The 14456-nt window shown below is 41.3% G+C and overlaps 2 protein-coding genes across 5 annotated transcripts in view; both read right to left on the bottom strand.

Moving 5' to 3' along the window:
* Window positions 1-10394, bottom strand: part of camsap2b (calmodulin regulated spectrin-associated protein family, member 2b) — a 44384-nt gene extending 33990 nt beyond the window's left edge. For all 4 annotated transcript variants that reach the window (XM_034196053.1, XM_034196054.1, XM_034196056.1 and 1 more), the window contains exon 1: window positions 9755-10394. In XM_034196053.1, the coding sequence (XP_034051944.1) occupies window positions 9755-9893 (139 nt within the window). In that variant the 5' untranslated portion in view covers window positions 9894-10394. The remainder of the gene's footprint in view (window positions 1-9754) is intronic.
* Window positions 10395-11641: 1247 nt separating this feature from the next.
* ticam1 (toll-like receptor adaptor molecule 1) lies at window positions 11642-14454 on the bottom strand. The gene is given in 3 exon segments (XM_034196073.1): window positions 11642-13698; window positions 13700-14008; window positions 14196-14454. Coding segments are annotated over 2 exon segments (1743 nt in total). The 5' UTR covers window positions 13874-14008; window positions 14196-14454; the 3' UTR covers window positions 11642-12129.
* Window positions 14455-14456: the final 2 nt, after the last annotated feature.

Raw genomic sequence — 14456 nt, 5'->3', positions numbered from 1 at the left:
TGTGTGTGTGTGTGTGTGTGTGTGTGTGTGTGTGTGTGTGTGTGTGTGTGTGTGTGTGTGTGTGTGTGTGTGTGTGCGTGTGGTAGTGTATGTTACAAAGCATGGAGTACCTTCTAATCCTGTAACCTCATCCAGTAAGTCTGATTTGAAGAACTTAGCTGGACACACACACACACACACTCTGTCTTTATGTGTTGTTGTCAACCACATGTCGTGACTCAGAGTAGTACTATCCTAGTCACCAGTCTGTCATTAAATTACATATAAATGGTATCTATTATTAGATAATACCATTGTATAGGAATTTGTGTGTATGTCTGTGTGTGTTTGTGTGTGTGTGGTGACACACTTTTACGGCAGTGCGTGCTTCAGTATGAGTGTGTACTCCTGGTGTGTGGGGTCATTTCCTTTCTGCCTTTCTGTGAATCACCCTGAAGGAAACAAAGGAATGAAGGAATCCATCTTAGAGGTATAGCTTTACGCTCTTCAATTCTCCAAAATAACAACACTTTAGAGGTGAAAAAAAAGCTCGACAAAACAACCTCATAAAATTAAATATTTAAAGCTTAAAATCCATTAAGCTTGTGATCAAACTATGGCAGTTTTCCAACGGCTGTGGTCAGAGTCCTACCACGTCCCAGCGCTGTTTGATGAAAGATATATTTAAAGCAACAGGCAGATGTTTAACCACATCAACTTCTACTTCATAACAAGCCCTCCTGTGTCTATTCACAAATATTAAATCAATCCAAGTTTTGTCAGATTGTCTATAAAGCTGATTGATGGATCTGTACTTAAAGAAGCTTCTGAGAATACAATGTGCCAAGAAGTAATTATATTTCTGTTGTTAGAAATGGTAAGTTACAGTACACTCTATGGAGGGAAATCACTCTCCCAAAGACACAAGCTTTTTTTCAGATAATGGCAGTTAACACTTGATCAATCAAACTACATTAAAGCTTCAAGGTTAATCAAATCCTTTAAAATGACTAAATAGAACAGCGGGCTACAATGGCACACATAGCAAGTTTTTCTCGAGTTCAATACAAATCTGCCTCGTCAAGTAAAAACCCTCTCCTTTGTGTTGGCCATCAAAGAGGAAACAGACAGGAAGTAGCTGCCACAGGAAGTCCAGGCACGGAGAAGACTGGAGACCCTTGGGATCACAGCTCAGCACAACGTCACGGGCAACACTGTTTATCTCTGCTCCAAACAAATTCAGTCAGCGATATGGGTTGCTACTCTGTAACAATTTCTTAAGTTTCTACAGAGATTGGATTTGAGTTAATTGGCTTTGTCTTATGTGTTGTTGGGCCATTGTTTTTGCTCAATGTCCATGTGAAATAGTGCTGATATCCCACTTTTTACAATTTGTTATCACAAGATGAACCTGATGATACAAAATTCTTGCTGCAGTAACACATTTTTTGGTGATGCGGCTGCAGCGGAAAGAGCTGTGATCTTAACACTGACAAATGATCAGAGTTTAAACTAATATGGCTAACTTGTTCAACTGTTCACAATAACACAACCAGCAGTTACAAATCAACATTATCATTCATTTGGAGTAGTTATTCTTATCAACCAATGAATGTTTGTCCAAAATGAACTCTCCTTAAAGCTCTTTTTTTTGTCCCTAGCAACAACTGATTGAACTATCTTGCAATTTAGCTGCTAATGATCCACTTTACTGACCAATAAGCTGGTATACAAGCCTCTCTGTCACTTGGTGCTGGGCAGGTAGCGTACTGTACAGTCGGCTTTTACAACTGCAGTCAAAACACCTATATAAGAGCGTTGAGGTTGAACAAACGCTTTCTGCTATCTGAGCTACGTTGGATGCTAACGTAGGTTACAAACTATCTCTCATAGAATTTTACTACATGATAGCTGGTGGCAAAAATGTGCTGGATATCGTGATAATGTTTATTTATTTTCCTACAGTTAGTAGACATAATTTGAAGCAGTGTAACCTCAAAGCACAAAGTCATGAAAGTCAATGCACAGCTGTTAGATGATCAAAACCTAAAAGTCTAGTATGCATTTTTACATTTAAGCCAATCACTATTTGATTTAATTTGAATAATCCTTCCCTCTATAGCTGTAGAGGAAAACCAGTATTCTTTCCACCATGGCAGGAGAGGGAATACTCTCTTTGCTCCTCATGTTTTAGTTTTAGTTTTTATGTTATACTGATGGAGAATTGCACATTCAGTCATCTAATGGCCTCTTCTGAAAGAGCGAATGAAAGGCTAGTGTTGGTGACCTGTGGCGCTGGTTACATCATTGCTGAGATCTGAGTAACACAGACGAGTCCAGATAAAATCATCGCTGCGTCTTTGCTGCAGCTGATTATGTGATATAAGGAAGTTTTTCCTTGTACGATGTGAGGGTCTAAGGACAGAGGGTGTCGTATTGTCATACTGATATTCTGTACACACAGTGAAGTCCACTGAGACAAATGTAACATTTGTGATATTGGGCTATATAAATAAACATTGATTGATTGATTGATATAACCATTTGGTGTAAACTCACCATTCAGATTGGGTTAAAACTACAAATGATACCACATATTGCTGTTGAGTGCCTTTATATTAAACCAAGGCTGAGGTAAACAAATGCCAGACAGTGAGTGAGCTTAGTCCCAAAATAAAAAAGATAAGAGCTGTTCATGGATTGATTCTTAAAGCCTGAAAAAGCTGTTTTCACACATCAATGGGGAAGTTTGTCTTTACCCACTTAAAGGTCCCATGTCATGGCAATTTCTACTGATCATAAGTCCATTGTTGAGGTCTACTAGAATATATTTAAATTGTGCAATTTTCCAAACTCACATTGTTCTCATACAGCATCTCTGTATAGTATGTGTATTCACTCTCTGTCCTAAACGGCTTGTTGGAGCTCCTGCCCCCCCCTGTGAGCCCAGTGTGCTCTGATTGGTCAGCTTGCCCACTCTGTTCTGATGAGTCCACCACCGTTACAGCGGAACATCAGTGATTATGTGTTACAATGGCGTTTGTTAGCAACCAGAAAATGACACCAGTAATGACAAACAGATGAGAATGCTGCGTGGGGTCTGGGTGCCGTGTTGGCGGGACGTTGCGAGGCTCGCTGCTGCGAGGAGCGGACAGTGTGAGCTGGGTTACTGGTGTGATTTCCTGGTTGCTGCGTGGGGTCGGCGAGACACAGCGAAACCCAGCCCGAAACCAGCCCGAGATTTTCGTTGGATTTTGCTCTGACTCAGATATAATGAAAATACTACGTCAGTCGAAGCTCAGCTTTGGTAAGGAAGAGACAGGACAGGCAGAGAGAAAGAGAGAAAGAGAAAGTGATGGAAGTCAGGGAGGAACTGCAGGTACAGTCACACAAAAATAATGTAGGCTTAATAACCCCATCTATCCATCTATACATCTATCTATCTATACATCTATAACAATAGTCTTCATTTACAATATAGACAATAGGCATAATTGTAAAACAACATACATCGGCGTGTGGCGCAGTGGATAGAGCGTTGGTGTTCGGATCAAGGGAGCACAGGTTCAAACCCCACTGCAGTCAGCATGTCGTTGTGTCCCTGAGACACTTCACCCCAAATTGTTCCTGTGGGGATTGCCCACAGTATTGAGTATGTAAATCGCTTTAGATAAAAGCGTCTAACAAGTGACATGTCATGTAATCTATTGCAGTTATGATGTCATAATAACATACCATTGTATAAAACACAATTTGCTTACATCTTTGTTCTCTTTTGAGAATCAAACTAAACAGATTTAAAAAAAAAGAATGCAAACAAACAACTGAAATGAACTAAATGGCTGAATTGCTTTTAATTCACTGGCAGGAGCGACAAGTGAGGAGGAGCAAAAAGTGAACAACGAGGGAGAGATTGAACAAAGAGAAAGAGTAGAGGACAGAGAGAGTAATGAACAGGAAGAAGACAGAGAGACTAAAGACGATGGAAGAGAGGCTGCAGGTTATGGAAAGGAGAGAGACATGGAAAATGAATGTTGACAATGTGTTGTGATCATTTTAGCCTCTTCTGCATGTCCAGATCATTAATAGTAACAATCAACTGATTCTTATGTATTACACTTTCAAAAATAATTTATGCTGACATTGTCAGCCCACTGACATGGTTTGAAATCAATATATTATCCAATGTGTGACCCCCCACAGGACTTCAAAAGCACCTAACTAGATCATGAAAATCCCCCAAATCTCGGGAGGTATCCGATGGTCATACCCTACCGAGCATTACGGAAACGGAGCGTTGTGCATGCCGGCTCGCAGTTCTTGTTGATTTGGGCATATTTCCTGGACATTTGTACTTCTACAAGAAAGTAAGTAGGCTACGTAGTTAAATGGTTTATTTTTTTGTCTGTTTAAATTGTGTTTATTGTTGTTATTTCCTATTTGGTTGTGTTGTAGACTACAGACATAATTAATAATAATTGTAATAGTCCAGTTAAAAACAACATGAATCAAAGATGGGTTGCTGTATTTTAGTGGTAAAAAAAATGCATTCATCATCATAATTATTCTATATAATTTACACACAGTGCCTGTAAACCGAAGGAGAACGCTGGTGTTGGCCTTGTAAAACAGATGCGTTGTGTCATATAAAATCAAGTGTTTTTCCACTTCCAATATAAAAACTTCGTCGTCCATTGTGCGTGTCGTTGTGGAGACGATGTAGTGATGTGAAGGGGGGTCTGCAAATTAGTTTATTTGTGGGGTGGGCCGGATGCTGTCAACGTTCCACTTCCTGCCCGACATTACCTTACGGCTGCGTCGCGTCGAAAAATAGACTTCAATCCTATTTCGAGCGGAGCCCAGCGGCGAGACGCTTCTGGGACGCTTCTGACCCCCTAATCGCACCAGGAGCGTCTGCGCTGCGGCTGCGCCGCGCTGCGACGCGCTGCGACGCGCTGCGACGCGCTGCGACGCGCTGCGACGCGCTGCGACGCGCTGCGACGCGCTGCGACGCGCTGCGACCTCCTCCTGCGTCCTAACCCACCAGGCGCGTTTCAAAACGTTGCGGAAGCGGAACGTCGTGTGTGCAGCCTAGCAGTTGTTGGATGAACATTCCACTTCCTGCCTGCGCCGCGCTGCGCCGCGTCAAAAATAGGATTCATCCTATATTTTAGAAATTCCTTGCGGTGAGGAGCTTCGGGGACGCTTCGAGCCGCGGCGCAGCGCAGCGTGTCTAGTGGAATAGCACCCATTGACTAGAGTGGCCGCGATCGCTAAAGACGCCGCAGCCGCAGCGCAACGCAGCGCAACGCAGCGCAACGCAGCGCAGACGCAGCGCAGACGCTCCTGGTGGGATTAGGGGGTAATCCCACCAGGAGCGTCTCAGCGGCGCAGACGCTCCTGGTGCGATTAGGGGGTGAGCCGTAACACGGCGCGTCTGGTGGAAGAGCACCCATTGACTAGAGTGGCTGCGATCCTTGCGGACGCCGCGGCGCAGCCGCAACACGCCCGTAACACGCCACAGACGGACCCGGTGGAAACTAGGGGTCCATTTGGGTATGGTTACGTCGCCACACAGACAGGTATTTTCTGTGTTAGAGTTTTACTCGCTACAGGGTGTACTTTGAGGGTTTGTGACTCTGCAGACCGTTTACATGCATAAAAAGCTACATAACACACAAGGGGACGGGTAATAACCGGAAAAGCATGTCATGGGACCTTTAACATGTGATTGTTTGGAGGCCAGTCGTGATACAATATACAACGTTAAACCTCCAGCACACACACGCATAAACAAAAACAAACAGAGAATGGCTTAGAGGCATCTGTTGTCCTTTAGTTTAACTTCTGAACTGAATATTGCATATTCGTAGATTTTAGATTTGATTCGATAAGAGAAAGCGAGTAGATGTAATTCTAACAGTGTTGAACACCTACATTTTAATTGTTATGGAAAATCTGGCACACAAAACTTAAAGGGATAGTGGAAATCCGCGAATTTTGGGTTTAACTTATGTATTTTTATTAAAAATAAGCATAATAAACAATTTTTTTTAATTTCATGCGCCTAGTTTCATTTTATTTTCAATTTTACTGCGCCCTCTCAATGAAACGAAATACTTCGGGAATCGTCGGGAATCTTCGGGTGATGACGAGAGCATAGGAAGACGGGCACAAACAATGGCGGACATTCAATAGCATTTGCATGTGAATAGCCGACCTTTATTATGGTGAATAGATGTGTTTTGTATGGCTGTAGTGCGACAGCAAATGCAGAGAATGGCGTATCGACGCATGCGTTTCCAAGAAACCCAGCCATTCGTCGTCAGTGGGTGACATTTGTTTTTATTCCGTTGAACACAACTTTTGATCACAAATCAAAAAAGGTAAGACGTAATTATTGTAATATTTTTGGAACCGGATGTTGTTTACTTTCTCTTTTCTGGCTGATAGCTCCAGGAATTCGAGGTCTTACAGTGATGACATTACATCTGTGGAGTCTCAGCTTTAAATCGTACATCTTGTTTGTGCAGTTAAGATAGTAATAAGGGCATTTCTACCATGTGTTGTGTGTAAAAAAGCGTTAGCATTAGTTAGCATTGTTTCGCTCAATGCTAATTCAAAGGCTTGGTATTACTCTTGTGTTTTTTCTAGCTAACAATTGTTCTTATTGTCAGTTAGCGGAGTTTCTTACCTTTAAAAGGGTATGAAACATTAATAGTTTCATAAATGTTAAGAAGCCCTGAGACATGTGAGAGAAAAAAAACTGTGGGAGGGGTCCACTGGGGGGACCTTCGGGCTTAACTGGTTAACAATGATTAATATTTGTAAAGGCTACAGGTGATCTTAAGATGCGTGAGCTATGCTTAGGGACCTACCGGTCAAGATTATTTGTGCGTAGGGGTGCATCATCTGGCGCCTGGTCCTGGTCATCCTCGCAATTGCCCATGCCGTGAACCATCACCTCGGGCTCGGGCTCGAACAAATAAGGACGTAATGGTCCATCGTCTGGCTCAATATTGTCACCATCGTCGCTTACTGAACCGGATTCAGATTCAGTTCCTAAAACGACATTTTCGTAGGAAAGCCGAGAGGATGTTTCTGACTCGCTATCATCACTGGATACCTCGTACAATCCTTCTTCTTTGTCTGGTATATTTGCCCTTCCACGTTCATTCTGCATAGACGCCATGGTTTGTTATCGTATCGTCTTCCTAAGTTTTCGTCACTTCCGGTTTGGCTGAGTCGAACATTTCGTTTCTAAAAAACTTCGGGGAAGCTGCAATAAAGTGCTTCTAACATGCGTAAGGCAATTATTATATTTTTTTAATCAGGTGTAATTGTTTTGGTACGTAATTATGCTTGTATATAAGTTAAAACGAAACTATTTGAGGTTCCATTTCCACTATCCCTTTTAAAGCAGAGTAGTTTTAAAACATGTTTGGTGTGAACTTTAACATGACTTGATTACATGAGGCCAGCCATTAAGCACCGTTGTTAAAATCTGAGAAGCCCTTTGATTCTGATGCCAGCATAAGACACATCAAGACAAAAATGTGGAGTCAGTAAAGCTTTGACATTCATTACACACCCAGCACTCACCACTATCAGACTACATCTTTACAAAGCATCTTAAAAGCCATCTGTTTTCTTTGTCCTTCTTTTGATTCCAAACCTTTTACTCTGGGGTTGTACATTTAACTGTGTTGCTTGTTTATATAGTGTCTTCTCTGCCCTTCTACTGTAAACCATTTTGATATATAAGGTTCCATATTAGTATTTCCTACTGCACACTGTGCATCTGTGGTCAGCACAACTGGGCTAATCCAATCCATCTCTCAGAAGTTTCAGTACAAACTTGCAGCTGATGAGAAAGTTGTTACATCCGAGCGCCACCAAATTCAAATCATCGCTCATCTGTCCAAACTAGGCCAAACAAGGCCGTGAGGACTGGTTATGAATTGGGCCACAGTTCTGGGAGCTGAAACTGTGTCACTACTGGGATGAGAATAAAAGGCGGCAGCAGTTTGCAGGTCTTGTTGAACTACATCATGTTGCTGTCCTCTACCTTGTGTGTCCCTCCAACATGTCATGCTCTCTGTGAGTCTTGTGCAGCTCTATTTGGCGCTCACTGTTGGATCAATGGGTGTGATTCAGCGGTCTGTCTTTTGATCTCTCTCTTTCTAGGTTTGTCTGTGTGGTTTCTAGGTTTGTCTGTCTGTGTGGTGGCCACTTAGAGACTCACAGGGCTGTACATGGAGGAGCAGCTGTTTAAAGCATTCATTAGCAGGAATAAACCTCTGGGCTGAGAGCAGGCTGGAGTCTTTATGAGGACAGACCGCTAAAGTACATTGAGGACAGAGACAGGCCAGAGATCGGATACATATATGAAGAATAGTTACTAACACACATATCCATATAACTGGCTATTATACTGTGCATACAAGGGACTTTAGTAGAGATGAAACAATTACTCAATTGGTTCACCCACACTTAACTGTTTGGCAACCTTTTAAAAAATCCATTAAGATGATAATCAATTAATTTTCCAAGCCAAAATACAGAACATGTCCTTATTTGAGCTTCTCAATAGTGAAGATTTGAGTTTTAAATGTTTAGCCAGCCACAACATTTGAGATACAACATTAGGAACATGTGATGAAGATTATTGACTATATTCTGATGTGGCAAAATGCACAAGATAAACCACTTTAGAAAAGTTTGTAGAAAATATGATTATTCCCATCTCCTGATTCTCTTGTTGCTTTTCGTCGAATGTGATAGTAAACCAAATCTCTGAGTTTTGGACTGTTGGTTAGTAAAAATAAACATATCTAATGCATCACTGAGGGTTCTAAAAAAGCATTCATCAACATCTTGATTACGATTTAGCTGCAAGTAAAAAAAACAAGTTTGTTTTTATTCCTGAAGTCATTAGATATACACCCAGAGCCAGTCTGTTTAATCTGTCTGTAGAATGACAAAGCATTTACACCAGTTGACATAATGTGTATTTGTATTTCTGAACACCATTCACCATTTATTTCATATGTCATAAGGTAATGTTTTTTTTCGGCTGCATTTTGTAGTAGTGAATGGATGTTTATGTGCCTTTTGTTTGCAAACTTGCTTTCCTTAAAATGAATTAAATTGTAAGACATCTTTGAGTGAAGCTACGACACAGATCATCAAACAGTACATCTCTTTTAAGAGTGTTATATAATAGCTTTACTCTCACTTATGTTGGGGATCATTAGCATAATTCAAGCAACAGGTTAGATCAATGTCACTGTGACATGAGCAGTGATATGAGACCTCTCACCCCCAGGTAGATACATGGAAAGAAAAATGCAGAAATGCACATAAAAGGCCTAAAATACTTTTACTTAAGTTTGAAGTATGTCACTACAAGGATAAAGAGGACACCTTGTTTTTAAATATGTTATGAATTGTCCTTGGGTGTTATGAAAGGCTCCTCCAAATAAAATGTATTATTATTCTTTTTTTAGTGACCATTTTCTTCAATTGCTGCTATTTCACAGGATATACAGATATGGCAAGTGTTTCTATTTATAATAACAAGGAGGAAACATCAAGAAGTGTAATTGGGTTTGTCTGACAGTGAGTGTCTGATTACAAGCTGCTGTTTACTAAATATTCCCCCTGGTCCGACACGACATCAGTCCACATTATAACACATGCTAGATGATTATCTCCACAATGTTTTCCACTCATTTAATCCCGAGATGACAACGATTAAAGAGGCACCACCTACCCGAGCCGAACGCCTTGGCCACCAGCCACGTCAGGCTGCAGGAGATCTTGGCCCTGGTGAAGTCGTAGTGATCGAAGCTCTTGATGGCAGGGACGATGAAGGTCCTCCTCATCCCTCTGTCATCTGTCGCATCTCCCATCTTCTCTCTCTCTCTGGAGCCCTGCTACACTGTAGGATCAGTCAGCCAGAGGAATTCGTCCTGACTGCGGATGACATCCCGTCCAGAGGAATTCAATGCAGCAAAATTTCCCCTTCAGCTGACAAAAATGGAAGAAAAAAAAACTTTGAGCGTGGCCTGGGTTGGAGATCACGACGAGTTTTGGGGCGCTCCTCGTTTACAGCAGCACCATCCCCAGTTTAGAAGATATTTAGACAGCACGGCGCAGTTTAGCAACAGGATTTCTGAAGATTTCCCCCATTCCCTGACGTTTTTCTCCTCAGATTGTCCGACATAACGGAGCAGCTGTGCGTCAAAGGAGGAGATCTACAGCCCAACACCAGCGGACAGTTTCACACAGGAACTAACCACGCTGTTTGTCTCCATGTTGTTATTTATTCTCTTTTCTAACTGTTTCCCCCTCTCCCTCCTTCCTATCTTTTTCCGCGGCGTCTTCTCTGCGCTTTTCCTGCGGCACTGATAGGAGGATAGAGCTCACTGCGCATGCGCGATCCACCCACCCAGTCTACTCCGTCCTGACAGTCAGAAGTCACCACTTGTAACACAAACCGAGTGGACTGGAGCAGCATCCAGCATGGAGTTGTATGACTAATTCCTGCTATGCTAATTCCCAGATATTGTTTAAAAAAAGAAAGGAACAACCTTTTTAAGTATTTACAAAATGTTACCCTCCAGTTAAAAACGATTGGCTGATTTGCAGACACATAATTTACATTTAGGATGCTGTGTGTTCTTTATTTTATATTACATCTGAAATACTTATTTATACACTTTTAAATGTATGGTTAATACTACAAGGCGCACTACACAATTTGCATATCAGTCCACTATTTTTGTTTTCTGTTGTTTGAAATGTCATAAACAACGAATTTGACCTATTTATTTGGTTATTGATCTTTTATCATGATATTTTTGATTTTCTGCAACTAAATGTGAACCAAAGCTAGGGACTTATAATTGTAATATTGCTGATTGGTATACACAGATGATGTTAAGATCCTGAAGATGTCAAGAAATGGGAACAAATGGTGATTTTGAAAACAAATATATCTGGTAGACACATAATTTGTATTCGGTAAGAATTTAGACACTTCAGTGGGAGTTTTAAGTTCATATTCCACCTCATGTGTCTCTGCAAACTGTCAACGTTTCGTGGTCTTGTTTTTGCTTCATTACAGTGCAAAGTTACAATATTTAGATTTAGAGGGGTTACAAAAATGAAACAGGCAAGATCAGTTTCTTATTTTTTTTAAATATGTCAGTGCAATGCACAGATATGGGCAGGAGAAAAAATAATCAACCCCACTCAGAGTCAATCTTGTGTAAGGGCAATATGCGCAAGCTGAAAAGTCCTGCACTTAGATATGTGTTCAAACTGAATAACAATAGCAAGCCTGCTGACATAAGCAAACAAATAGGATACCCCTATCGTTGGAAAAAAGTGTGTGTCTTTAAAAACTTTTTTTTTTTTAAATTAAACTCATGAAATGGAAAAATATTTCTTAACTAGTACATTTATTCGTAAGAATTAAAAAAAATCTAAATAAACTTCGAGGTTAAAGCATAGAAATGATCATAATTATCGTTTAAAGTTCTTACAACTTGATCGGATCACCAAAAACGTTTTAGTTTTACAGTTAATATAATATAAAACTGTACCTTACACAATGATTAAAATATGCGTATACACATAAAAAAAACACATGTTGGAAAATATTAAAATTAAGATTTTATTGAATCTGTTTTAGCTTTCAGATATCAGAACAGTGATGCATTTGGTTGACACTTCAGAGATCTTGTGAAGGGCAACAGAGAGCGCAGGACAACGCTGCTCCCTGGTGTCTTCAGTAGGATCATATACAGCTGCTGGGATCAGGAATTGTACATCACATTTCGGTCAGTAGATGGCAGTCCTCTGCTAAATATTCCTCTGATGCTTTGTTCATGAGACTCTCTTTACAGCTCTCCTGAAATCATTAAGATGTCACTGAATATGCTCTGATATGTTAGTGTTCAGACAAAAAAATGATTTTCTTTTCTCAGTTTTTCAAAATATATTGACCCCAGAAAACGTCTATTTCCTCCAAAGATTATTAGAAAACCAGGATTCAAATTGAGTGGAGACTTTGACCTGTCTCACATGTACACAGCACGGCACACAGTGACATTTAGACCCTGACATTAACACATCTTAATATTAGGAGCAGTCTTCATCTCTGTTAATTGAATCATCTGTGTCTGCATGTCCATCCGAACCAACGTTCATTCGAGAGTCATTACCAATCATTATGTACTTAGCGTTATTAATGTGGATTTGTGGCTGTTCTGGTGGCCCTCTGGGGCCGAGGTGAAGTTCCTGTTCCAATAAAAGCCTCAGGTTATCTTTCTGCAGCAGCTCTGCTTTTGTACACTCACGAATTAATTGCTTTTGGTACCTATTTAAGTTCTTCAGAGTCTCCTGTCTCTGCATCTGCATTTTCACTTTCTGCTCTGTATTCCAGATTGCCCTCTGTTTTTTAATTTGCGTTGGAGAAAATACCCTTCGTACTTTCCTTTCAAAGTTCCTATTCTCGTCGAGTGTATTTATTGTCTTCAAAACCATAGGGAAGCTATCTTTAGGCAGGCTGTTCTCCCTTGGCAGGAGAGGAATAACTGTGCCATCTTTGTGTGTCTTATATATGGAGTTAACAAGAGCAGAGTCTGCCTCCATCATTTGCATGCGGTCAAAGTTGCGGGTAAGCAGCAGAACAGTGTAGGCCGAGTTGTTGATAGCATCTTCCACACTCCTCAGAGTGCTCTTCCCCGGAACAGCAAAGTCCTCAGAAAAAGTTGCACCCTCAATATGAATGACCTCTTCCAGCCTTTCCTTCATGCTTTCAGCCACATCTGCATCTTCAGCTGCGTGGAAGATAACAAAAGCGTAAAAAATTGGCTCTTCCTCTACCTCTGCCCCTTCACTTTCATGCACTTCCTTTGGAGCAGGCATCTTGGGTAGAGAATGGCTGGTTGTGGTGGGTAATGCAAAGGTTGGTTCAGTGGTTGGTTTGGAGGTTTGGTGAAGAGTCTCTTTGCGAGTGATAAGACTGTCCAACTCACCGCCCTCTGCGGCTCCCTCCGTCTTTAAGGGTTTCTTCGCACCAAACATCGGAGGTTCACTGGATTCAGGCTGAGAGGTTTGAGATTCACCAACAACGAGGGCAGGGGTGTTTATTTCGGAAGCACCTGATGTTTCTGGGGTTACTCTGTTGTATGAGGCTGTTGGGGGTAAACTTATCTCCAGATGAGTGGGATATGAGGGCATTGAAGAGGTCGCCTGCAGTGGACTAGGCAGACTGTAAGCTCTCTCGGACTGATCTTGAGACAGGTCTACTTTTAAAGTTGTACTTTCTTTATCCGGGGGGCCATGGGGATCCTGGTCAGACATCGGTTTCTTCGAAGAGCTCAACCACTCTGCATACTGAGGCCCACAGACAACTTTAGCTTCCTCCCTAAACTTGTCGTACTCCAGGTACTCACAGTTGCTTGTTTCCTGATTGTCACTTGAAAGGGCTCTCTTATACGCCAGATTTCTCAGACTTGTATCACAAAGCCTCTGTTCTGATAAAACCTTGAAAATACGAGCCAACAGTGCCAAAGATTCTCCTGTAAACTCTTGCGAATGACCACAACGAGTGGCAAAATCTTCTAATTTGCCTGCACTCATCTGCCACTTTTCAGCCAGAAGTTGAGCAAGGAAGTTGTTTTTCAGCATCTGTAGTTTGTTCAGGGGCCCGCTCCTCTTTCTGGAGAATGATCAGACATAGGGCGTGTATGATATGATCTTGCGGAGACTCACCTAGCTGGAATGTCAGACTTAGCAGTCGATTCGGCGGTGCTTTGATCACTATGTCGAAGACATCTCTCAGTCCTGTCCCCTGACTTTCTTGTCCCACGTGACTCATTTTCAGGTATGACGTGCTGCAATATCTTCATTCTATGACAGAAGCTGACAGGATCTCATATTATTTTTCAATATATTCGTATTATTTTCTTCAAAAACTTGAGTTTCTGAGGAGATTTCATTGACGTTCTTGTTTCTGTAAAGAGATCAAATCAACAAACTTCAGAATGTATGCAATTATGATCACATGTTGGGATGTTGTTCTGACTAAATGTCAAGAGAAAAGTAATTTATTTGTTTTTATAAGCACCGCAAGTGACATTTAACAGAACCACCAGGATCAAAATGACTCTTATCAATCATATACTTGATGCATTACTCACCGGTCTGGAGTCAATGGAGTTTGAATAGAGTTTGTGTTTCCAGTTCAAACAAGGAAGTAACTCAGAATCTCTTTTCCTGTTCAGTTCAACCAGTAGAAAACTATTTTCTCCAAACAGGAAGCCCTTAGTGCACATTTGAGATAGACGCTGTTGGTGAGTCTTGACAAACTTTCTGTAAAAAGGTGGTCAGAGACCGTACCTGTGTCAGTTGCAGGCCTCTGCAAGCATGAAACACGTTTCCATAATGATGACGTCACAGCT

Source organism: Gymnodraco acuticeps, unplaced genomic scaffold, assembly GCF_902827175.1.
Source record: "Gymnodraco acuticeps unplaced genomic scaffold, fGymAcu1.1, whole genome shotgun sequence".
Taxonomy (NCBI): domain Eukaryota; kingdom Metazoa; phylum Chordata; class Actinopteri; order Perciformes; family Bathydraconidae; genus Gymnodraco; species Gymnodraco acuticeps.
Note: the sequence above shows the minus strand (reverse complement) of the source record. Positions and strands in the feature narration are given on the sequence as shown.